The 19,446-nt window shown below is 39.1% G+C and overlaps 1 protein-coding gene across 1 annotated transcript in view; it reads right to left on the reverse strand.

Annotated features, from left to right (window-relative positions):
• The window catches only part of CPNE4 (copine 4), a 233,602-nt gene that overhangs the window by 46,204 nt on the left and 167,952 nt on the right, over window positions 1–19,446 (reverse strand). Inside the window, exons 8-10 of the mRNA XM_064506403.1 lie at window positions 9,834–9,932; window positions 1,177–1,263; window positions 487–546 (exon numbers count right to left, since the gene is read on the reverse strand). Of these exons, the coding sequence (XP_064362473.1) occupies window positions 487–546; window positions 1,177–1,263; window positions 9,834–9,932 (246 nt within the window). The remainder of the gene's footprint in view (window positions 1–486; window positions 547–1,176; window positions 1,264–9,833; window positions 9,933–19,446) is intronic.

Genomic DNA, 19,446 nt, shown 5'->3' on the forward strand with positions numbered 1-19,446 from the left:
CCCAACTGATGGCACGAGGTGCCTGGCTAAAGTGGCTAAAGAGAGGCGAGAAGAAATTCCACATGACACAGCCCTAGCAAGGAAACTTATCTGAAATGCTTGTAGACAACATGAGGCTCAAAAGCCAAAGGTGAGTCAGCACTGTCACAAGGGTTAATTCATTTCCTTAGCTCTTGGGACTTAGTGCTGCTCAGATGGAGTTGATGAGATTACACCAGCTCAGCTTCTCACCCCCTGTATGATGTTGTCTTTACATTTGGCAATGTGATTGCCACTGCTGCAAAACATAGAAGGAAATCAAGTATGTGAAAGAAAATCTTACAGCATTGGCATAGTTTTATTTGCTGGGCATAATACATTTTGCAAGGAGACCTTAATAATTTATCAGGGAACGGCATACAACACTCTTTTCTCTGTGAAAGTGATGAATCAGTATCTAAAGGGATTCCCTTTCTTTAAAACAAGTTAGAGGAAGAAGACACTTACTGTAAACTGTATTTGGCAGCCTCCCATGATATAATCTAAGAAAGAATGCATCTTGTGGATCTGCAGACAAGAAAGCAAGATATTCAAATTAATTGTGTATTGCTAAAATATCAAAGCTTGGAAACAGCTTGAACAAAGTAAATTGGAAGGAGGAGGATGGATCAACAGAAAAAAAAGGGAGAGGAAGAAAGGGTTAAATGTAATTTGGGAAAGGAACAAAAATGTAAAGCGAGAAAGTACCAAAATTATTCTAAAACTACAGAAAGGTAAATTCACACCAAAAGTAGAACCAAGCACTGCTTCTTATAATCGGATGCCAATGGGAATTTTGCTATTGGTTTAGGAGGAAAAAGAGCATTTTTCTATATTCAGAGATAGGAATGTCGAAAGAATTGGAAGGGAAACACACAGAAAGCCACAGAGTAAGCCTGTAGGCTTACCAGGTCCGTACCACCTATTTCATTGCAAGGAGAGGAGAACAGAAATGAAAGAGGAGGAGAATTCGGGGAGTGTTCACTTAGTTTTGAGATTCAACCCTTTGTCTTTTTTTTGTTTGTTTGTTTTTGAAGTGGATCACTTTCTATTGCTTTTCTACCCACAGTTCTGGTTTGGTGTCTCCATCTTAAACCACCATTAAATATATCATGGAGATCTTAGAAAAGAAAAAGACAAAGAGCAAAACACAGATACCTTGCACTGGTTAAGGATGACAATGCCTGAGTTCTTGTAATTCTTCTTCTTTGCTTTGTACTTGGGGTTTATGCACTCCCACTGTACCTGTGAAAAAAGCAGTAACCGCATGAGGGAAAATTTATGTACAAATTGAATAATTAACAAAGATGGCACTGTCTGATTTCCAAGGTTGACTAAATCCTATCAAATAGTGCACACCAAAGAAAAAGTGAAAACCATGGACTATTCTGAGAATGATCTTAACAGAAAACAGCCGAGGGCAAACATCTGTCTTCCAAAATGCATATATGGACATAGCATTGAGAGAGATACCCAACTACCTAGATTCCTCTGTTACCACTTTCCAGGCTTGTAGAGGTGTTATGTAACCTCTGCATATCTTTTGAGATCATATAAGAAGAAAAAAAAAAGGGGGGGGGGACTTAATACCAGTGAAAATACATGAGGGAGCATCCTGATGCATTATATTAACTGCAAAACTCCCTACACAGTAACTCTGGTGTTTTGTATTAAACTGTCAGGATGAGAGAAATTCTGATCAGAGATTAAAATGATTCCTTAACCCATATTGTTGTCTTTAGATGCTTGAGAGAGAGCAAGAGTTTGTTCTTTGATTATGATAGTTTGTTCTTTGATTATGATAGTAAAAATAAAAAGTTGAGAAAAGCACTGAGATGTGCACAGAAGGTTAAGTAATTACTGATATATTTAAGAGTTCAAACTTTGAAAATTATTCCTAAAAATAAAAACGAAAAACCTTTCCTGAAAATGTTCAGATTAGTCTTATTTACAAGTATGCAATTTTACAGCAAAATAGTCATACCTTGTCACTGAAATATATTGTTTTGTTCCCACCAAAACATTTCCCAGAGTCTTACTTCTAATTTTCGGGCCTTCTCTGGCTTCAGGCAGATTGATAAGGCCAGGGTTTTAGAATACAAACTCTAATGACTACAATAATATTCATGCCTCTTACTGCAGAAGCAAAATACACAGCACTTGTAATTCCAAATTTGTATGTGTAATGTGTTACTACATAGTATTAAGAACATTACTATTTTCTTTCAAGGAGGTGTTTTCAAGTGCTGAGGAGAAGGAAACATGTGAGCTCTAATGTGATGTTGGGTAACATAAAGAATCCATCTCCAGAAGTAACCAGAATGGCCCGTTTGGTAAAAAAAAAAACCCTATTTTAACATTTTGAAATGAAACACATTTAAACATTGCAATAGTTTATTTATAGTGAGGATCCTCACATACCATTTGTATGAGCAAAGTGCTTGAGCATGCAAAGCATTTTTACCTTACAACAGTCCCACCAATTTCACCAAGCTTGGAACCATTGCCTAACTGCAATTATTTGAATGCCTCTGAAATATTTCAGACTTAGAGCTTTTTTCCAGATGTCAAAAGGGGAAGCCAAAACATACAACTTTGGAGCAACATGAGATCTTTTCTACACAGGGAATGAGAAGTATTTTCATCACTGTATTTCTGGAGACAGGTGACAGAGCCAAGAATAAGAAAAGAAAAAAAAATTCGAACGGTAGGAAGCACATCTGCTTGCTCTCCCAGTTAGCCTACAGCTCAATTAGTTGTCTTGCGAAATGAATTTTCCAACTGAGAAGACAGGCAGACACAGGCCCACATGTTCAGGGGAAATCCTCCAAAAACATTTTTCTGTACTCAAGAGAATCGGTCAGGCTTAAGAAATAAAAGCCCTTCTTTCCAACTAGAGAGAGCTCTATGTGACAGAATACAAGGGTGCAATAAGCTCGTATTCGGGAAAGCAATCTGACAGCGAAGCAAAAGCACTGCCCACTCACATCCTGATATACTGCTGTCTAGCAAGACAATTTAGCATGCAGTTATCTTCCAAACGTATTGGAAGCATTCATACAAAGAAATTGTGCAGTCTCTATATATTATAAAGACGCCGTAAGGTAATGAATAGAGAGAAAAAAGTACGAGTCGAAAGTAGGAGAGAAAACAGTGCATTCCTCCTTTCGACACTGAACTACACCGGAGAGACCTCACTGCTTTCCCCTGAATGTCCAAGGTGCACTTCCCTAATCTCATCTTCCTCCAACATGAACACTTATCAGCGTGCATGTTTAAACAACAAGGCCTGACCTGTATAAATCTTCACTGTGCACATAATCCCTCTCCTCTGGGAAAAAGATTATGTAAACCTGATCTACATTTATGTTCATGTAACTGGCTTTTAGAAAAAGTTTACATTTTCTGAAGACCAAGGCAGTACAAAAAACTATTTTAGGGGAGAAAGCTGTGTGCCCATGGCCAGCCCTCTCAGCTTTTCTGTGCTAACTGTAAAACGTAACTGGGAATGTTGATCTGCATTCTGAGATTTATGGGTAACAATTCTCAGCAACTGTCGAAAGCTTATTAAAATATTCCACATGCAGGTCACTAACGTCATTAACTGATGTAAATAAGAAAGCAAAGTAAAAAACAGATTGGGGAATCCCCAGAGAGTGGAAAAAAAGAACAATTTTGCACGTATTAAATCTGTTAGTGTGATAGTATAGGGAAGGGAAAGGGGCAGGGGAAGGAGAAAGGAAAACTCCTTTCCCAATTCATGTGTAGACTTAAGAAAATTTTAGACTGCTTTACACAAAACTCACAGTTGTCTTTAATTACCTGCAAAGATCTGGTTCCAGACCTCTGCAATTCCCAAAGCAAGAGCTGAAGATGTGAGAGGCATCATTTAAAGGAAATCCTCTACACAGGCATATCACTGTCATATCTCCAGCTCTTCTAAAGGGAACAGCAGTCTAAGCAGGTAAGTAATAAGAAAAAAATTCAAATATTTTGCTTGCACTGTGAAGACAAGCTCAGTTTTCAGTCTGTTCCTACATTCCACTATTGATTTGGTGTCTGATATCATTTTTTATTGATGCATTTTTGTCTTTTAAAATAACTTTTCAGTTGAGAGGAAACTAATGCAAGAGTCTGCAGTCTGACACTAACGGTAAACACTGTGAAATTTAAATTCATCATTCTAATAGTCACTTAACATTTCTTCCATATGTCTGGCAGCTCTGGGCTATGCAAGCTCTTTCCCCGTCAAACAACCCAGTGAATCTGAAACAGAAAGCAACCTGATTTTACTACCCCCTGTTAATTTAATATAACTACTGTTACAAATGTTGGTAATGAACCCCCAAACTCTACTGCTTTGGTGTTTCTTTCATACTGCAAAATCTAAACCAGCATGTGAAGAATTTCTGAGTGTAAAGCAAACTCAATCCAGCTATTCTTCAACGAAAGTCAGCAAACTAATGCTGACAATTGGAAGGTCCTAGTCTGCTCTTCACTGTAATGAGGAGACACAGGTCCCTCCACGAGAGATGCTTTCCCAAACAGTCTTGCCCCCTCTCTCACCAAACCTTCCCAAGAGAAGAGCAAATGATGTGATCGTCCATGCCACACACTGGTGATGACTAAATGATGGCAGACACTGTAAGAACTGGAATTTGAACAGCATGTTGCTACCAGTTGCACAAGCCATTGTGAGAAAGAAATAATGATATCAGGATGGTTTCATGTACCCTGAGGCAAGGGGAATCATGATACAGAGCAGTTGCTTTCCCTTGGTTACTGTGTCTGCACACCAGGAAATCAAATAGGCCTGTGAGGAAAGGGCTAGAGAGCTATGTCAAATGGAGCTTTGGTTCTCAACTGCATGTTCTCTTGCCTTCCCTGTAATTCTTCCTCTTCTCCTTTTTCTGATTCCTTATTCTTTCATGTACAGCTGCTGAAACAAATTGCATCATTTGTACATGACAAAGAAGGCATCACGGTCTAATGCACAGGGAGAAAAACCAAATCGATAGCAGGCAACATTATGTCCTGCATTATCTCTTCCTGATGCCTCAAGAAAAGCAAGTCACTTACAAGCAAACTGCATCTCTTGCTGCCTGAAAGGCTAGTTTATCCCTGCCAACCCTTCTTGCAGGAGGACAGGATAGCTTTTTTTCTCCTGTCCCAGGGAGATGTTCACCACGGGAGAAGAGCTGCTTATAATTACTACCAGAGGTTTTCTCTGGAAATTTGCAGCTGGGGGGTGAAGGGAAAATCAAAGTCTTTTTTGTTTTCTCAGTCAAGGACCCCAGCCTCACCTGCACTCCTGAGGTTGCAATATTGGTTTCCACAGAGAGCAGGTGCCTCACATTGCTTTAGTCTCCTCTGGGGACCCTGCTGCCCTCTCCAGGACCAGCAGCAGCTGCTGATGCTGCAGTCTGGGATGAAGTTGCCTCTCTGCTGATTAGTTAACTAGACATGGAACTGTCCACTGATGTCATTCAACTCCTTGGTCCATTACCAAAGTTAATACTGGCTTAAAGGTTTCACCTAGGCTCTGTTATTTGACAAACTACATCTTGCAAAGGTCCTGATGTTAGGATCATAGTCAGATATCGGTTCTAGGGTCTGGATAGATGGAGGGCCTCATCTCAGATCCCCTCGGGATCCCATCCAATCTTGTGCATCTCAGCACCACCCCTCTGCCCTGCCCCACAAGAAACCTGGAAAAGTATTTTCTGATGAAATTGCCTAATGAGTAAAGTACAAACAGGAAAATTCTGAGCCAGAGCTAATAATACTATGAGCTTGTGGGAATGCTAGTAAGGATAGTAAGTACTGTAGGGTTTCTTTCTTCCCTTTCCCTTATCTGTGTGTGTGCAGATACACGTCCACATTTTTGTAATATAGGGACAGATTTTTCCATTATGTAACTTCTGTACTGCATGAGGATCCAGGTGGTTTATGTTTCTGTGATTTTTTTCCCCAAATCCCTACGGTTTTATTGCCTCTACTTAAAAAAGAATGCAACTTTTTTTGTCATTAATAGGGAATTTCTCCTTTAAATATGAACAGCTTTAATAGTCTTTACATTTTTATCAAGTTTTTCTGGCCTTTTTTAATATAATGCAATTGATTAATATTAGTACACTTTATAAAAAACACATTTGGTGTTTTTTGTCTGGTCTAAAACACAATTTCCCAAGAAACCTTAGAGTGGAGCTAGCTAGCAAGCCAGCTGTACACTCATCTAATCAGAAGCTGATACTCAAGCCTTGGGATAATTAGCATCCATCCCAGGGCATGGAACCACAACAGTCTTAGAAGCACCATCACCTCCTATAAACAAGTAGATGGCATGTATCCATTCTGACCATCTCAATGATTCTGTATCATTTGATAATTTGGCCATAAGACACTTCTATCTCACCTGAGGGAGAGGCTGAAGAATGAGCCAAAATACTCTAAGTGCTTTCTCAAGGCTGAACTGTGAACAATTAAATGGCAACTGCATTTCCTTTTTAACACCTTGATACAGAGATGAGGTGAGCTGCTGAAATGATGTGAAGTGCTAGCAGTATACACAGGACACATAGTTCTTCCTACTCACCAGCACAAACCACTCTATTATTCCCATCCTTACTTCTCAATGTTTTTATGACAACTCATGGAGCTCATACCGTGCAATACAGATGTTGCTGACAGGCAGAGGGGGAAAGCCACGCCATTGGTCTGGCCTCCTTTAACTCTGCACATATTTGCAACTGGTACTTAAAGAGAGTTCCCAGATCCCCTGCCAATGGTAAATGTTCTCTCCTATTCTCTCTAGCTGCCTAAGAGATCAAAAGACCCTGGCTGACAATCACTAGGAGGTTTTGATGGTCCTTTGACAGAACTATAGCAATGTACTCTAGTGGGCCATAGTCTACTACTGCACAAACGAAAACATAAGCACAATAAAAGGCTTTACTGTGTCTCCTTAGCAACACAAACAGTGGTGCCAGACCTGTGTTCTGCTCTTTACACTGGCTCCCCACAGCATTCGAGATCAAACTCCAGATTTTGGTTCACATCTTCAAGACACTCGCTATTCTGATGATGTGTGAAAGAATGCTTATCACCACAGACTGAAAGATGCAGTTGGCAGTTTTATTCCTCTGACTGAAAGGAGAGGAAAACAGAACTTCTTCTGGTCTGATGCTATGAAAAAATCTCTCCTAAGAATGAAGGACTATGTCTAAGCTACCCATCTCCTCACCCACGTATAAATACATTTCTCTGATGTGGCCTTTCTTATTAGAAATACCTGGCAACACATACACTTAAAAACAGACTACCCTCCCCCTCCTCTGCAATTCCCTCCAAGTTTACTAAGCCCCTTATATTCAAAGCGAACACTCTGTTGCACATGCTTTTTTTTTGCAGAGAACGGACACGGACTTACATGCACAAAGATGTATTTATGGGGTCTGCAGTTATTGGCATATATTACCTTTAACAGTAACTGTTACTTTTAGGAAAAAGACAAAAAGGAGAAAGAGAGAAACAGAGTGACAGAGATACAAAGAAAGTAAGAAAGAGAAAAAAGGAACAGGAAAGGGAAATTTTTTTCCAGTGGCCAGCGAGGAAGAGAAGTGACACGGTGTCTCACAAAAGCATCCTCTCCTGTGCAGCAGGTACTCCCCCATAATACTTTTTCCATAGTAACTATATAATTTTCATTAGATCTGCTCAAACTCCCTACTGCTTGTTCGTGCTTATTATACTATTAGCACCGACAGAAGCAGGCTTTCATCGGGTGCAAGTGCTGACTGGTTGTAAAGGTTTGTGCATGCATATTTTTGAGCAATACCTACCAGCTTTTAAACGACTATTACCTACTATGCTATTCACTAAATCCTGTTGTCCTCTAGAACAGACTAAAAGCTACAAAACAAGGATTAGAAAAGGGGAGGGATGAGAAGGGGTGACTCTCACACTAGAGACCATCACTTTCCATGAGAACCTGCTATAACAACAGTAGTGGGTTGTGCAGCTGCAAGCCCATAGAATAACTGCACAAGAACAATAGCATGAGAGAAACAAGGGAGAAATCCTGCCACAACAGCTTAGGAGTACAGAGGTGAAAGGTTGTGCACTGGCAAGTGAAAAGCAGATTGCAGTGCTACAAGCAAAAGACAGCCTGCAGAATTGCAAATGGCAGGCCCTTGGCAATGCAAAGGGTCAGGCACTTAAGGCACTGTGCAACACTGAAACACTTCTAGACGTACTGCAGTGTGAACCTATACAGACTATAATAAAAACTGACAAATGACTGTACTAACTTCTTATGCCTGTAACAGAATAGCCATCCTTTTCTCTAGCTGGAGATGAAAAGAACACATTATTTCTCCATCAAAATAAAAAAAACATACAGTTTGTCCTTCTCAGCCATTCCTGGTACTCTGGCCTCCATGTCTCTTACCTTGGCCAAAAGCTTTCTGTTTGGGAGGGGCTGTGATGCTCTTCTAAAGAAGTTTACTTTGGGAATACACACCCTTTACTATTCTTGCACAGTCCCTTTCCCAGCCACAGACATTTGTGTAAAAGTTTGGGGCACTGTCACAGCACTGGCCTTGTTAATGCTACTCACTCTGGAATCTGTTTATCATTTGAGATGGCTTTTAATTCCACTCAAATTCAGTCTGGATTAAGTTTTGGTTGGTACCAATTCAAGTAAGCGCTGTAGAAAGTGCAAAAAAAGCTAGCCCAGAATGTTGCAAGTGGGTCCTGATCCTCTGACTTAACTTGACCCTGAGAGAACAAAACAGGTTTTTACTTCACAGTCAGGCTCTGTTCAGAAATTATTTATAATGGGTTAATATATGACTAATACATATCAACAGATCTTTACATACATGAGCAGCATATGTAAACTCTAGTTTCCACATCAGTGGAAGATATGTAGAAGAATCATAGAGAACTTGCTGACCTAGAGAATAGCCAGACTGCTTAGCATTTATTAAGCACCTTTTGATTCTTTGTTCGTTTTTCATCAACCCATTATAAATAGAACCTTAATGTAAAGTCCAAACAAAGTTTATTAGGCACTTGTGTTTGATTTTCAGATTGCCATGAAGCAGTGGCTAGAAATTATCAGCAGATTAGAAAGCCAACATTTTTAACTCCCCTCAGAGAATTTATCAAAACTAACACCTTTGGGATTAAATAATAATAGCAAATGACAGTTTCTAGAATTAGATATGCCAAATCATTTATCATACGCAATAATTACCATCAGCTTCAATTTGCAAAGATCAGACTGCCATAAAGAAGTGAAATTATTGATGAGCTAACAATTCCATTTTCCCTTAGGACTGTAATTCATGAGACATTTAAGAAACCGATTGGTTTCACCATGACAGGTTCAAGGTAGAGCTGGCAGCAATGAAGACAGCACATCAAACATGGAGACAGGTGGAGAATGACCCTCACCCAATAAAAGGCTTTTGGCCAATAGGGGAATGTGTTCAGTACCTGTCCTGGCAGTACAGCACAGCGCTTCAGAGAAATCATGTGTTTACGCTCAAAGAAAATAAATGTTAATGGAAAGAAATGTCTGTGGAATGTGAACTAGAAAAAGAGACTAATTATTATATGGAAGTGCCGGAAGAGCTGCGATTTGCATTTTCAGAGTCCAAGTAACAGTAAAACATACATGAGAGGTCAACAGATCAAGTAAACTTCTGAAAAACAATTAAGCAATGTCACCAGCATTATTACATATTTGTCTGATGAAAATTGCTCTGCAGAGCATATATGCTGAGATTCTCTCAGTGGTTTTCACCTACCTGTCTCCCTTCCATAGCTCCTCGCATTTCCTTGAATGTCGAACTAAACTCTCCAATGAAGTCATGTTTGCCGTTGGAATCCCAGTCCCAAACTATGCACTGGGGAGGGAAAGCAGAAAAAAACAGAGGAAAACATGTTTCTTTAGATAACAAACACGTTTTATTGAAAAATACTACAGGAGAAATTACGAAATGCGTTGGGTGGAATGTTTTATCTAGAAGGAAACACAAGAGAGATTAAAAGCACATTCTTGTCAAGATCAAAATGAAATGACAAGTGGAATCTCAACACAGCTTGCTCCAGCAGCTGTGTGTAATGGTGTTGGCTGATGAAAGCAAGTTCATGTATTTAGAAAGAAATAATTCATCGACTGCATCTTTTACACAGATGCAAAAAATAAGATTGTCTCTATTTGCATGTTCATGCTCAAATGCTGTCCTGAATGAGAGTAAATTACCTCTCTGAAGTGCTTTACAAATATCACTTAATTTTCAAGACATTAGTTGCAGTGGACAAACATTATCATTCTCATTTTTATAGTCAATGAAGGTGAGGAAATAGTTACAAGATCATTTTCTGAAATGGCTTTGAATTTGTATACATCAGTGTTTGGTGCCCACAGCTTGGCTGTTTTCCAGAGTCGCTCAACAGTGACTATTCAAACCAACTCCCACTGGAAGTCATTCATAAAATCGTGCATAAACATGAACATCTCTATGAATTTGAACTGTGAGAATTTTATTTACAGACATTGCTAAATAAAATTCAGCTAGTCAAGACTAAAGCACATAGCAAAAACTACAAGGTTTGCTAAATATTACTTTTAAAACTGGCCCAAAGACAACAAAGGGGCTCACAACCTTAAAGAACAGAATCCCAGATTCAGCCTCATGGTCTCGCTGGCTAAAGCTCACATATATTGACAGAATCAGGAGACCTTTACTGAAAACATCCTGCTAACAATCATCTCTGTTTCTTCTTTTTTTAAAGCAGAAATGCCTCAAAACCATCTCCATTGTCATCAGGAGCGTGCTGACATCTGGCTATCAGATGGCTTCGAGGGAAACTGTCTCTCCCTTTCGAGGATCAGATTCTACTAGGTCTGGGTCTGGGTGTGGGGTGAAGGACTGGGTCAGGGGGAGAGGTGGAGGAGCTGCCTGCTGAGAAAGGCAGGAGTGACACACAACCCAGGGCAATGGGGCAGCAGTTGTGGAGTACCAGCTTAATGACATTGGGTTTTATCAGACCACTTCATCCAAACCAGGCTCAGCGCCTCCAGCCCAGCCCTGATGGTCAGACGACACAGGAGAACAAGTGAGGTTTGCTCCCCAGAGAGTTCTCACGCTCAAGTCATTTGAAGTTTGCTTGGTCCAAAGGGACACTTTGAATTTACATACAAGGGGACTGGAAATCACTGGATCTTGACTGGACATTGAGTGTTAAACCTTTCTAGGAAGGAACTCTAGTGAAACAGACTTCCATGTCCACCGGCTACAGTTTCTAACCAGCCTTTTAATGTGGCTCCATTTAGATTCTTTTACATTAATTCTATCAGAGGTGATAAACGTACGAAAAATTCAGCCAAAGTCAGTATGTGACCACTATAACCAATCCCTTTTCATTGGACCACCAAACCAGTGGTTTGCGATTTCACTTTGCAGGTAGGGGGAAAGATTCAATAGCAAGCTTGAGGTATGTGCAAAATAATCAAATTCCTTGAGTGGGAGCAAAAGGATAAAAAACTTTCAAGAGAAAGTCTAACTGACAAGAATCTAACCCACTACAAGTGGGGACTTGCACAAAGTCTCCCATAATAGATTCTCACAATCTAACATCCTCCTATAACAGCAGTAAGTCAATAAATAGCCTCTTCTGCACAAAATGTTTGTCCATGTCAGGTGCATTGACTTCAAGCATAGCTGAAATTGTTTGATCTGTACATCTAAGCCAGTTTCCTGAATTTATCATGCTATCGAGTGCCCAGGAACCTCAGCTGCCTTTGTGGAAGGAACAGAGGTGGTGATGTCACTAAATGCATGCACCGGACTCCTCCAGGCAGTATACCACCACATACTTTATCATTGAAGTTCCTTTTTTAAAATGCCTTTAGCTTTCTTTTGAATGTTCAATACTGTTCCACTTAGCCTCAGGAAGGGGTTTGGTTTGATGCAAGGAGAATTTCTCTGATTCACACTGTAGATTTACAGCAGCGCTACAAAGGACTGCCCATAGGGAAAGAGTATAAGCACATCTCATACTGCTCCAGGCATTAATCATTTGAAATAGTTCACTGGTCAGGCAAATCCTATTTCTTGAGCACTCCGATTTTTCCATCTTATCGCCTGCAATTTTGCTTACTTTTTTCATGTAGGGATCCCAAAGATAAGGAAGATCTTGAGATGAAAAAGTGAAAGTATTTTTCTCTAAGACATAGACATCCTGTTTAGCAGCTTTGACCCTGGGGGGTGGAGGAAGTGTGTGTTTATTTATAGACTAAGTTTTATACAACAGTAATCAAATAGGACTGGTTTTCTGGTTCTGATAGTGGTAATGTTGCCTGAAACATAATTAGACACAGTATTTTCATTACTAACAGCCCCGGTGAATTCGTTATGATGAAATCTTCATTAAAGAGCCCTACGCATTTGTTGTTAACTGTAATTTTTAGAAGAACAGGTAACAAAAAGCTACAACAAAAATAGAATTTAATTTACAAAACAAAAACAAAACCACTGAAACCATTTCTGTTTCATAAGTTGAAACTGCTTCATTTTCTCTTTATGCAAATTTTCTTGTTAATATGTTAGCCATTTTTTATTTAAATTACTTACTCAATTTTTCATTGAAGAAAAAAATAGGTTTCAGAGACAAAACATTACTTAAAGAGCTTTATCTGTAATGACTGTGCAAATAATTTAAGATCCTAAAAGTAACACTGACTAAAAAGATTTGTCAAAATGCCATAGCAAAATTGATGTAAATATACAAGAAGTATAGTTTTAGCAATGCTTTTCAAAAAATGCCTTTGAAAAAAGGCCATTTGTAAAAGGAAAAAAAAAAGCTTTTATTGTGAAATTCTTTAAACCAGCTTTACTTTTCAGGTTCTGACTTTAAACTCCATTGGAGCATAAATAGAAGAACATACCCAATGTTATCACAGACCTCCAGGAAAAGTTACTTTGAAAACTTTTTTGGGGAAAAGGCAAAAAGAAGGAAGAAGAGGCAAAAACTCTGACTGCTGATTTGGGGTTAGAATTTTAACTAGAGATGAGCAAAATTAAATTACATTTAAGATGGCCAGCCAAACAGGGTCTGCTTGTTTTTTCAAGCTAGAGGTTCTGTAACTTTAGCTTTCAGAAAGCCAGATGGTGCTTTAATCTTCATACTGGCTTCATGGAAAATGAAAACAATTACAGTATTATCTCAGTGCCATTTGCACAACTACAGCCAAGGGAGAAAGGGGGTTCCTGCAAGTACATCCATTACAACTACTTTTTTTCAGTTTGACATCTGGCCATAGAAATTAATTGCTACTCTCTGACAAACATGTTGTACATATTAATGATTCTGCATTTCAACTGTATGTGAAAAGTATACTGAAAACGTCCTAAGGCCCAGAAGTTATTAAAAAACCTGCCCAAAAAGAGAAAATAAACAGGGAGTGACTTTGCGCAATCTAGAATCAGGTGAAGACTACAGGTGATAATCAAAGGCTTATTTCCTTAACTATGAAATCTTTTTAAAAGCTTTTTTTTAGGGTAGCCCTATATGCTTTTCATATCAAATCCTCCACAAATCCCCCCCGCCCAGCATCCCTGATGGCTGCAAGGAGAGGAAACATGGCCTCAAGCTCTCTCAAGGAATGGCACAATTCCTGATTGATCTAACCAACCAACTCTCAGTAAAAGAGGACATCAAAAGCATCAGTTCTGGGAATCTAGATCTTCATTTCTTCAGCTTTTCTTGCAAGTGCCCCAAAATAAAGGGTTTCCTTTCAGGCTGAAAATGAACTTTTTCACAGGGAAGAGGGAGAAGGGTCTTTTCTTCAGAAAGAAAAAAATATCTCGGGTGGATGCAGATGGAACTTTTCTCTGACTTTCTATCTGTTCAGCTGTCTCACCAAAGCTAGATATTGACAATACTCTGATTACAAAGGGACCTTCTGAGTAGCATGCAAGGAAAACTGTATTGGCACTGGAGCTGCAATAGCACAGGCTTCTCTGACTGCACTTCCTAATGCCTCCCAGAACCTGCCAGCTAGGTTAACCACACCACCTCTGCATGGACCCCAAATTCACTTGCACAATTTTTGATTTTAGCTGATTTCCACAAAAATATAATTTGGATTTTATTAACCATCCTCCAGCTCCAGCAAATATTGATGTTCTGTACTGCAGCCTAGATAAGAAATACAACTATTTCCCCATTCAGAGTCTCCCAGAGAGTGAGGTGGCTTCCTGTGTGAGAATTCAACAGCAAAATAAGAATTCTTATGTCAGATCCAGACCATATTATCCAAAATCAAACATTATTTTTTAAAATTTAATTTCTGTGTCCTGACTTGATACAAGAAAGAGGTATTCCAAGTCTCAATATGAGACTTAGACTGAATTTTCACTGACTAAAATTCCCATGTGTTTATGATAAAATAACTCTTCGGTCCTCACCATCCTATTTGTCTTCTGAAACATAATAGAGACAAAGCATGTTCCTTAAACACATGGAGAACAAGAGCTAATACTGACCAAGGTAAGTGTGTGTTTGTGCATGGGCTTGCATAGATACTGAGATTATTTTCGATTATTTTCCCTATATACCGTCAGGAAAATGTTTAAAGTGGTTAGTCTCCATTAGGATTTCACAGTGAAACAACTATTATATATATAGTGCCTTAGTGCAGAGGTAATGGAGAGTCTTGTAACTTAACCTGGCAATTTATGAACCAGTCCAAAACATGTTCCGAAGGTTAGCTGTTAATACACTGGCAGTGAGTCTTACGACTAAATCCTGTCTGGAGGCAGCTGACAGCCAGACCATGGAAGCATACTCTGGAAAATAATCCGAGTTTCCTTCAGCCAGTCAGACACTGCAGCTTGTAGTGTACACAAAGACAGCAAAAACCAGAAAGCTGTGCTTATGCACAAAGATCGATCGATTAAAGTGTTTGTATGATTCATCCTGGTACTACCTTGCCACCTACCTGGAGAAGCAGAGCACTGGACAACCCAGCTAAGTATGTAGGACCTTACTTAACTTAAAGCACTCCACAAACTTGGGAGGAAAAGAGACTGACTTGGATGAGAGAGAAGGCCAAATCCTTCGTTCATTCTCCAGCTGCTCTGTGCTAGCCAAAGGGCGAAGCAGCCACAAAGCCTACAGCTCCCAGCAGCCAGAGTAGTCCCATGAAGAGGAGCTCCCCAGTCTGACCTAGCTCTGATGCAGGTGAGATCCTAGCTCATATATTGCAAGAAGAATGAGATTTTTTGTGTGCTGTTACTTCGGTATCTATCCCCTGAGACTCAATAATGAGTTGAAGGGATAATATCTTTTAAGGAAGAAAATTATCCCTAGTCAGGGACTGCAGCCATTTCATAGACGCAGTTTAGGGCAACAGTACTGAACAACAGTGGCTAATTAAAACTCTGATCAGAAACTATCTTGGGTAGCTTTTTCCTTATATTTCTGCAGAAATACAAGGAAATATACTTCTCCCTGAAGTATATGTACCCCACTTACATTTCAAAGCAGTTCTTTTTACAGCAAAGCCTTTATCCTTTAGCTAGCCATTCTCCTTACTTGGTTATGAGAAAAGCTATGCAAAATCTTCATTACGAAAGCTAAGGCACTTGACATTATCCTGTTTCCGTATTCATGATGTTCCAAGGCCAAATTCTAAATTTATACACATTTGTATCCTGGATTGCATGTTGGAGAATAACTACACTAGAATTTGGTCTTTCCTGCTTTACATGAAATTCTTCATTCCAGGGCTTTTTTCAACCAAGCTGGTCATCACTCAGCTTTCTCTTTTCAGTAGTTGGACTTCTGCAAAAATTTAAAATAAACTTTCTGTGGCTCATTTCAGATTTCCTCTGAAGTTGGGCTCTGGTAAGAATAGAGTGAAACAGCTGAAATGAACCATTATTTCTTGTGCAACTCTACCTGGCTGAAGTAAAGCCTTCTCCAGAGCACTGCAGAGAAAATATTTGAACTTTTTCACTCAGTAAAGGTATCTCCATTCTTTAAACTGTTTCAGAACTACTCAAAAAAGTGGACTAATAGGGGGAAAAGGGCTCATATCCTACACTTATTCTGATAGACTATTTGCAGCCTTAGTTAAGACAACCTAGAAACAACTTTCTAAGTTTTCTTCCTGACAATAGAGCCTCATTCTCTTAGAAAACTACAGCTCCTGTTCTGCAGAATGTGAATCGACTGTATGATGGTCATCAATACACCAGCATAGTTGGATCTGGTCCACAAGCATTAGGTGAAGTCCTGGCTCCATTACAGGCAATGAGACTTTTACCAATTAACTTCACCACGTGCCAGGATTTCATCAATACCTTTATGCCTCCGATACAGGGATGGCGGTAATTGATACGTTAAGAGTCGACAGGGTTGTATTGGATTCAGATCCTTTGCCTACTGACACAGAAGGAGACTTGAGACAACACTCATTGATAGCTTTCTCTTGGTTAACTGACAAGTGATTCAGCATTCCCTTTGATATGCTGCAGTAAGTACAGCACCCAAGACAATCAAAGCACAAAGAAAAATAATCTTCCCGTGGATCTAAGAAAACAAGAAGTTTGATTTTAAAATTATTTGCCTTAGAGAGAAGAAGAGGGAAAGGAAATTCTTAGCCAGTTTTCTAAAAGAGTTGCAGGTCCTCTGATTCAAGATCAGAGTAGTCATGTTTTATTGATAGCTGTGATACAATACCAGCCTAAGCCTATTTCACTTCTTGCCAAATGAAAAAAGGAACCATTTGCAGAACCATCATCACCAACCCAGTCTCCCTATACCACCACTGGAGATTTGAGCACATCCACACTGGCTCGGCAATGAGGGGAAGCCTCACGGTTGGATGTTGTCTCTTCTTGACAGCTCACAGCAGTAAGAACCTGCAGGGTCATTTCAAAGCCAATTACTTGAAACTGTAGCTTACTGATTACTATTAGTTTTATTACTAGGGTGCCTAGGAACCTCAGTCATGGATCTTTCACCCTGCTTGGTGCTGACAAATGCACCTTCTAGATATTTCCCTGAAACAGAAGAATATGCTGTAGTACAGTGCATCGTTTAGGGCACCGCTTACAAAAGGATTTTCAGCGACTGTGTAGGTTTGAATGATGACAACGTAGACAAGCATTTACCTTCCAGCCACAGTTAGGTTTATGCAAAAAAATCCTCAGTTTATATATACAAGAAACTGTGCAGTTGCTGATCAGGTTCAGCATGTTTGTGAATGCATGCTTTTTTTGGTGCACTGGCCTAAAATAGACGTCTGTGCAGTTATAAAGCATTACCTATAAATTTATTAGAAACTAGGTTTTCTCTATGTTAAGGTCAAAGAATTCCGTATTAATTACAACATTCCTTTTTTCTATTTTCTCATCCAAAGCGCCCCTAGCAACATAAAGCTTATCTCATTTCTTGTTTCATGTTAAGTACCCTGTTTGTATTCTCAAAGATTCATTGTCTAACAGATGAGACAGGCTTGGACACTTTGAAAACAAATACACAATGGTGACTTTCCATCTGAGTCAACTGGATTCCAGTTTTTCAGCCTATGTCTTTGCCTTCATAATCCACAACATAATGTATAGCTTTTTCATATATGATATAATAAACATGCAAACAATAGCTCCTTTTCAAACATTGCCTAAGGTTCCTTTTTTGTTTCATCAATAAGATTATTAATGTCTCATGAATTTTTCTCCATGAGCATCACTCCTCCTATTTCACAATCTGTTCTGCCCCTATGCAAAGGAATCTCTCTTATAAAACTCTTGCAACAAATCACTAGTGCCTCCCCTCATTACCAACATATATCTGAGATTTGTACTCATCTGATTAGCAAACGGTGCCCTGCACACTAGAGCAGGCATTGTTTATCGGCAGCCCTGTTTGAGGTACCTATTGGAGAAGCTGCAGGCATGTCAGTGAAATTTATCATAATTCATGGGCACATAATGAAAGAGCTCTAAGCCGGAAGAGGACTCTATCCAATTCTCACTGTTCACTTTTGGTCCCTAGAAAAAGTTCAAGGTAGCTAGCTTTATCTGGCACTCTGAAAGTCAGCATATAGAAATCAACTATTGCCTTACACCTAGAACAGAAAAGGAAGATGATGGTACTTGGCAGATAGAGTACAAAATGCTCTTCCCCACTAGAGCAGCATGAATCTGTCCCCAAACACCACTTGTAATAATAAGAAGTGCTTCTACAAAGTCACTGACTACACTGTTCTTTCTGCTGTCAGTCAGTGGGAGAGTTAATTACACATCTCTCTTGGATATCATTCCAAAAGAATGACTTGTTAAACAGCATTGGGGTTAATGGCCCTGAACTGGTCACTCTATTTGGTGGATAATATCACAGTATATAATAATACCACAGTATAACCATCAGTGGAGGTGGATCTTCCCAACTTTGGGTAATTTATAAAACTAAGCCTGGCAGGAGTTTTGTCATGCAAATTTTTTAGTATAAAGTGGGTAAAAAATCAATTAAGAAATATAAAAAAATTCTACATGTTTTAAAAAACAATATTGCAAACCATGTTTCCTTAGGAAAATCAAGACTTGAAATATTTACATTTCTAGATTAATTAGAGACAAAGTGCATTGAATATATAAGCCAGTATAACTCAAATAGCTAAAATCAGATTAGAGATCAAGGTTAAAGGTTAAACCTAAGATTCAGTTAAAGGTAAAGGCCTGGGAGAACAAAGGTCAAAATACTCCTCTCACATGAACATACATGATTTTTTAAACCTATCCTTGTGAAACTTCTACTGAATATTCTGCATTTGTTACAGCAGTCATCACTGTGTGTGAATAGTCTCGTTTCTTTTTTTCTTTTTTTTTCCATCTGAGTTTCAATTAGTGCCTTCACGCAGACATGCTGTTGCTTCAAGGAGAACCCTTCATATACCTCCTCTTGGCTATTACATAGATTACATATTTAAAAAGAAAACCACCAGCAGTTCTCCTTTAGCACAACTCCGGAGTTAGCCTTCGGGCCAGACTCTTAATTTATCTCCTATGTTGTATTTACTGTTGAATTCATCTCCTGCAAAAACCTTGAGCGTATCTCTCTGAAGAATCTAAAACATTGCCCTCCCACAAGCTCCTGCAGCATTATAACATCAAAGATTTCCAGTAAGAGTTGAATTAAGATCGTGACATGGTGTCTGGATCTTTCAGAAAAGATTACATACCACCTAAATAGCAGATATTGTCCTGTTCCTTGGAAGCTTATAAACAAACTAAAAATGTGAAACAGACACCAGCACTGTTGATATACAGCATATCTTTTATATAACTGTTCAGATCTACTTTTTTGTACACATACAGTAACCTACTTTCTATTTTTTATTCTTTT

The sequence above is a fragment of the Dromaius novaehollandiae genome, chromosome 2 (assembly GCF_036370855.1).
Source record: "Dromaius novaehollandiae isolate bDroNov1 chromosome 2, bDroNov1.hap1, whole genome shotgun sequence".
NCBI lineage: Eukaryota > Metazoa > Chordata > Aves > Casuariiformes > Dromaiidae > Dromaius > Dromaius novaehollandiae.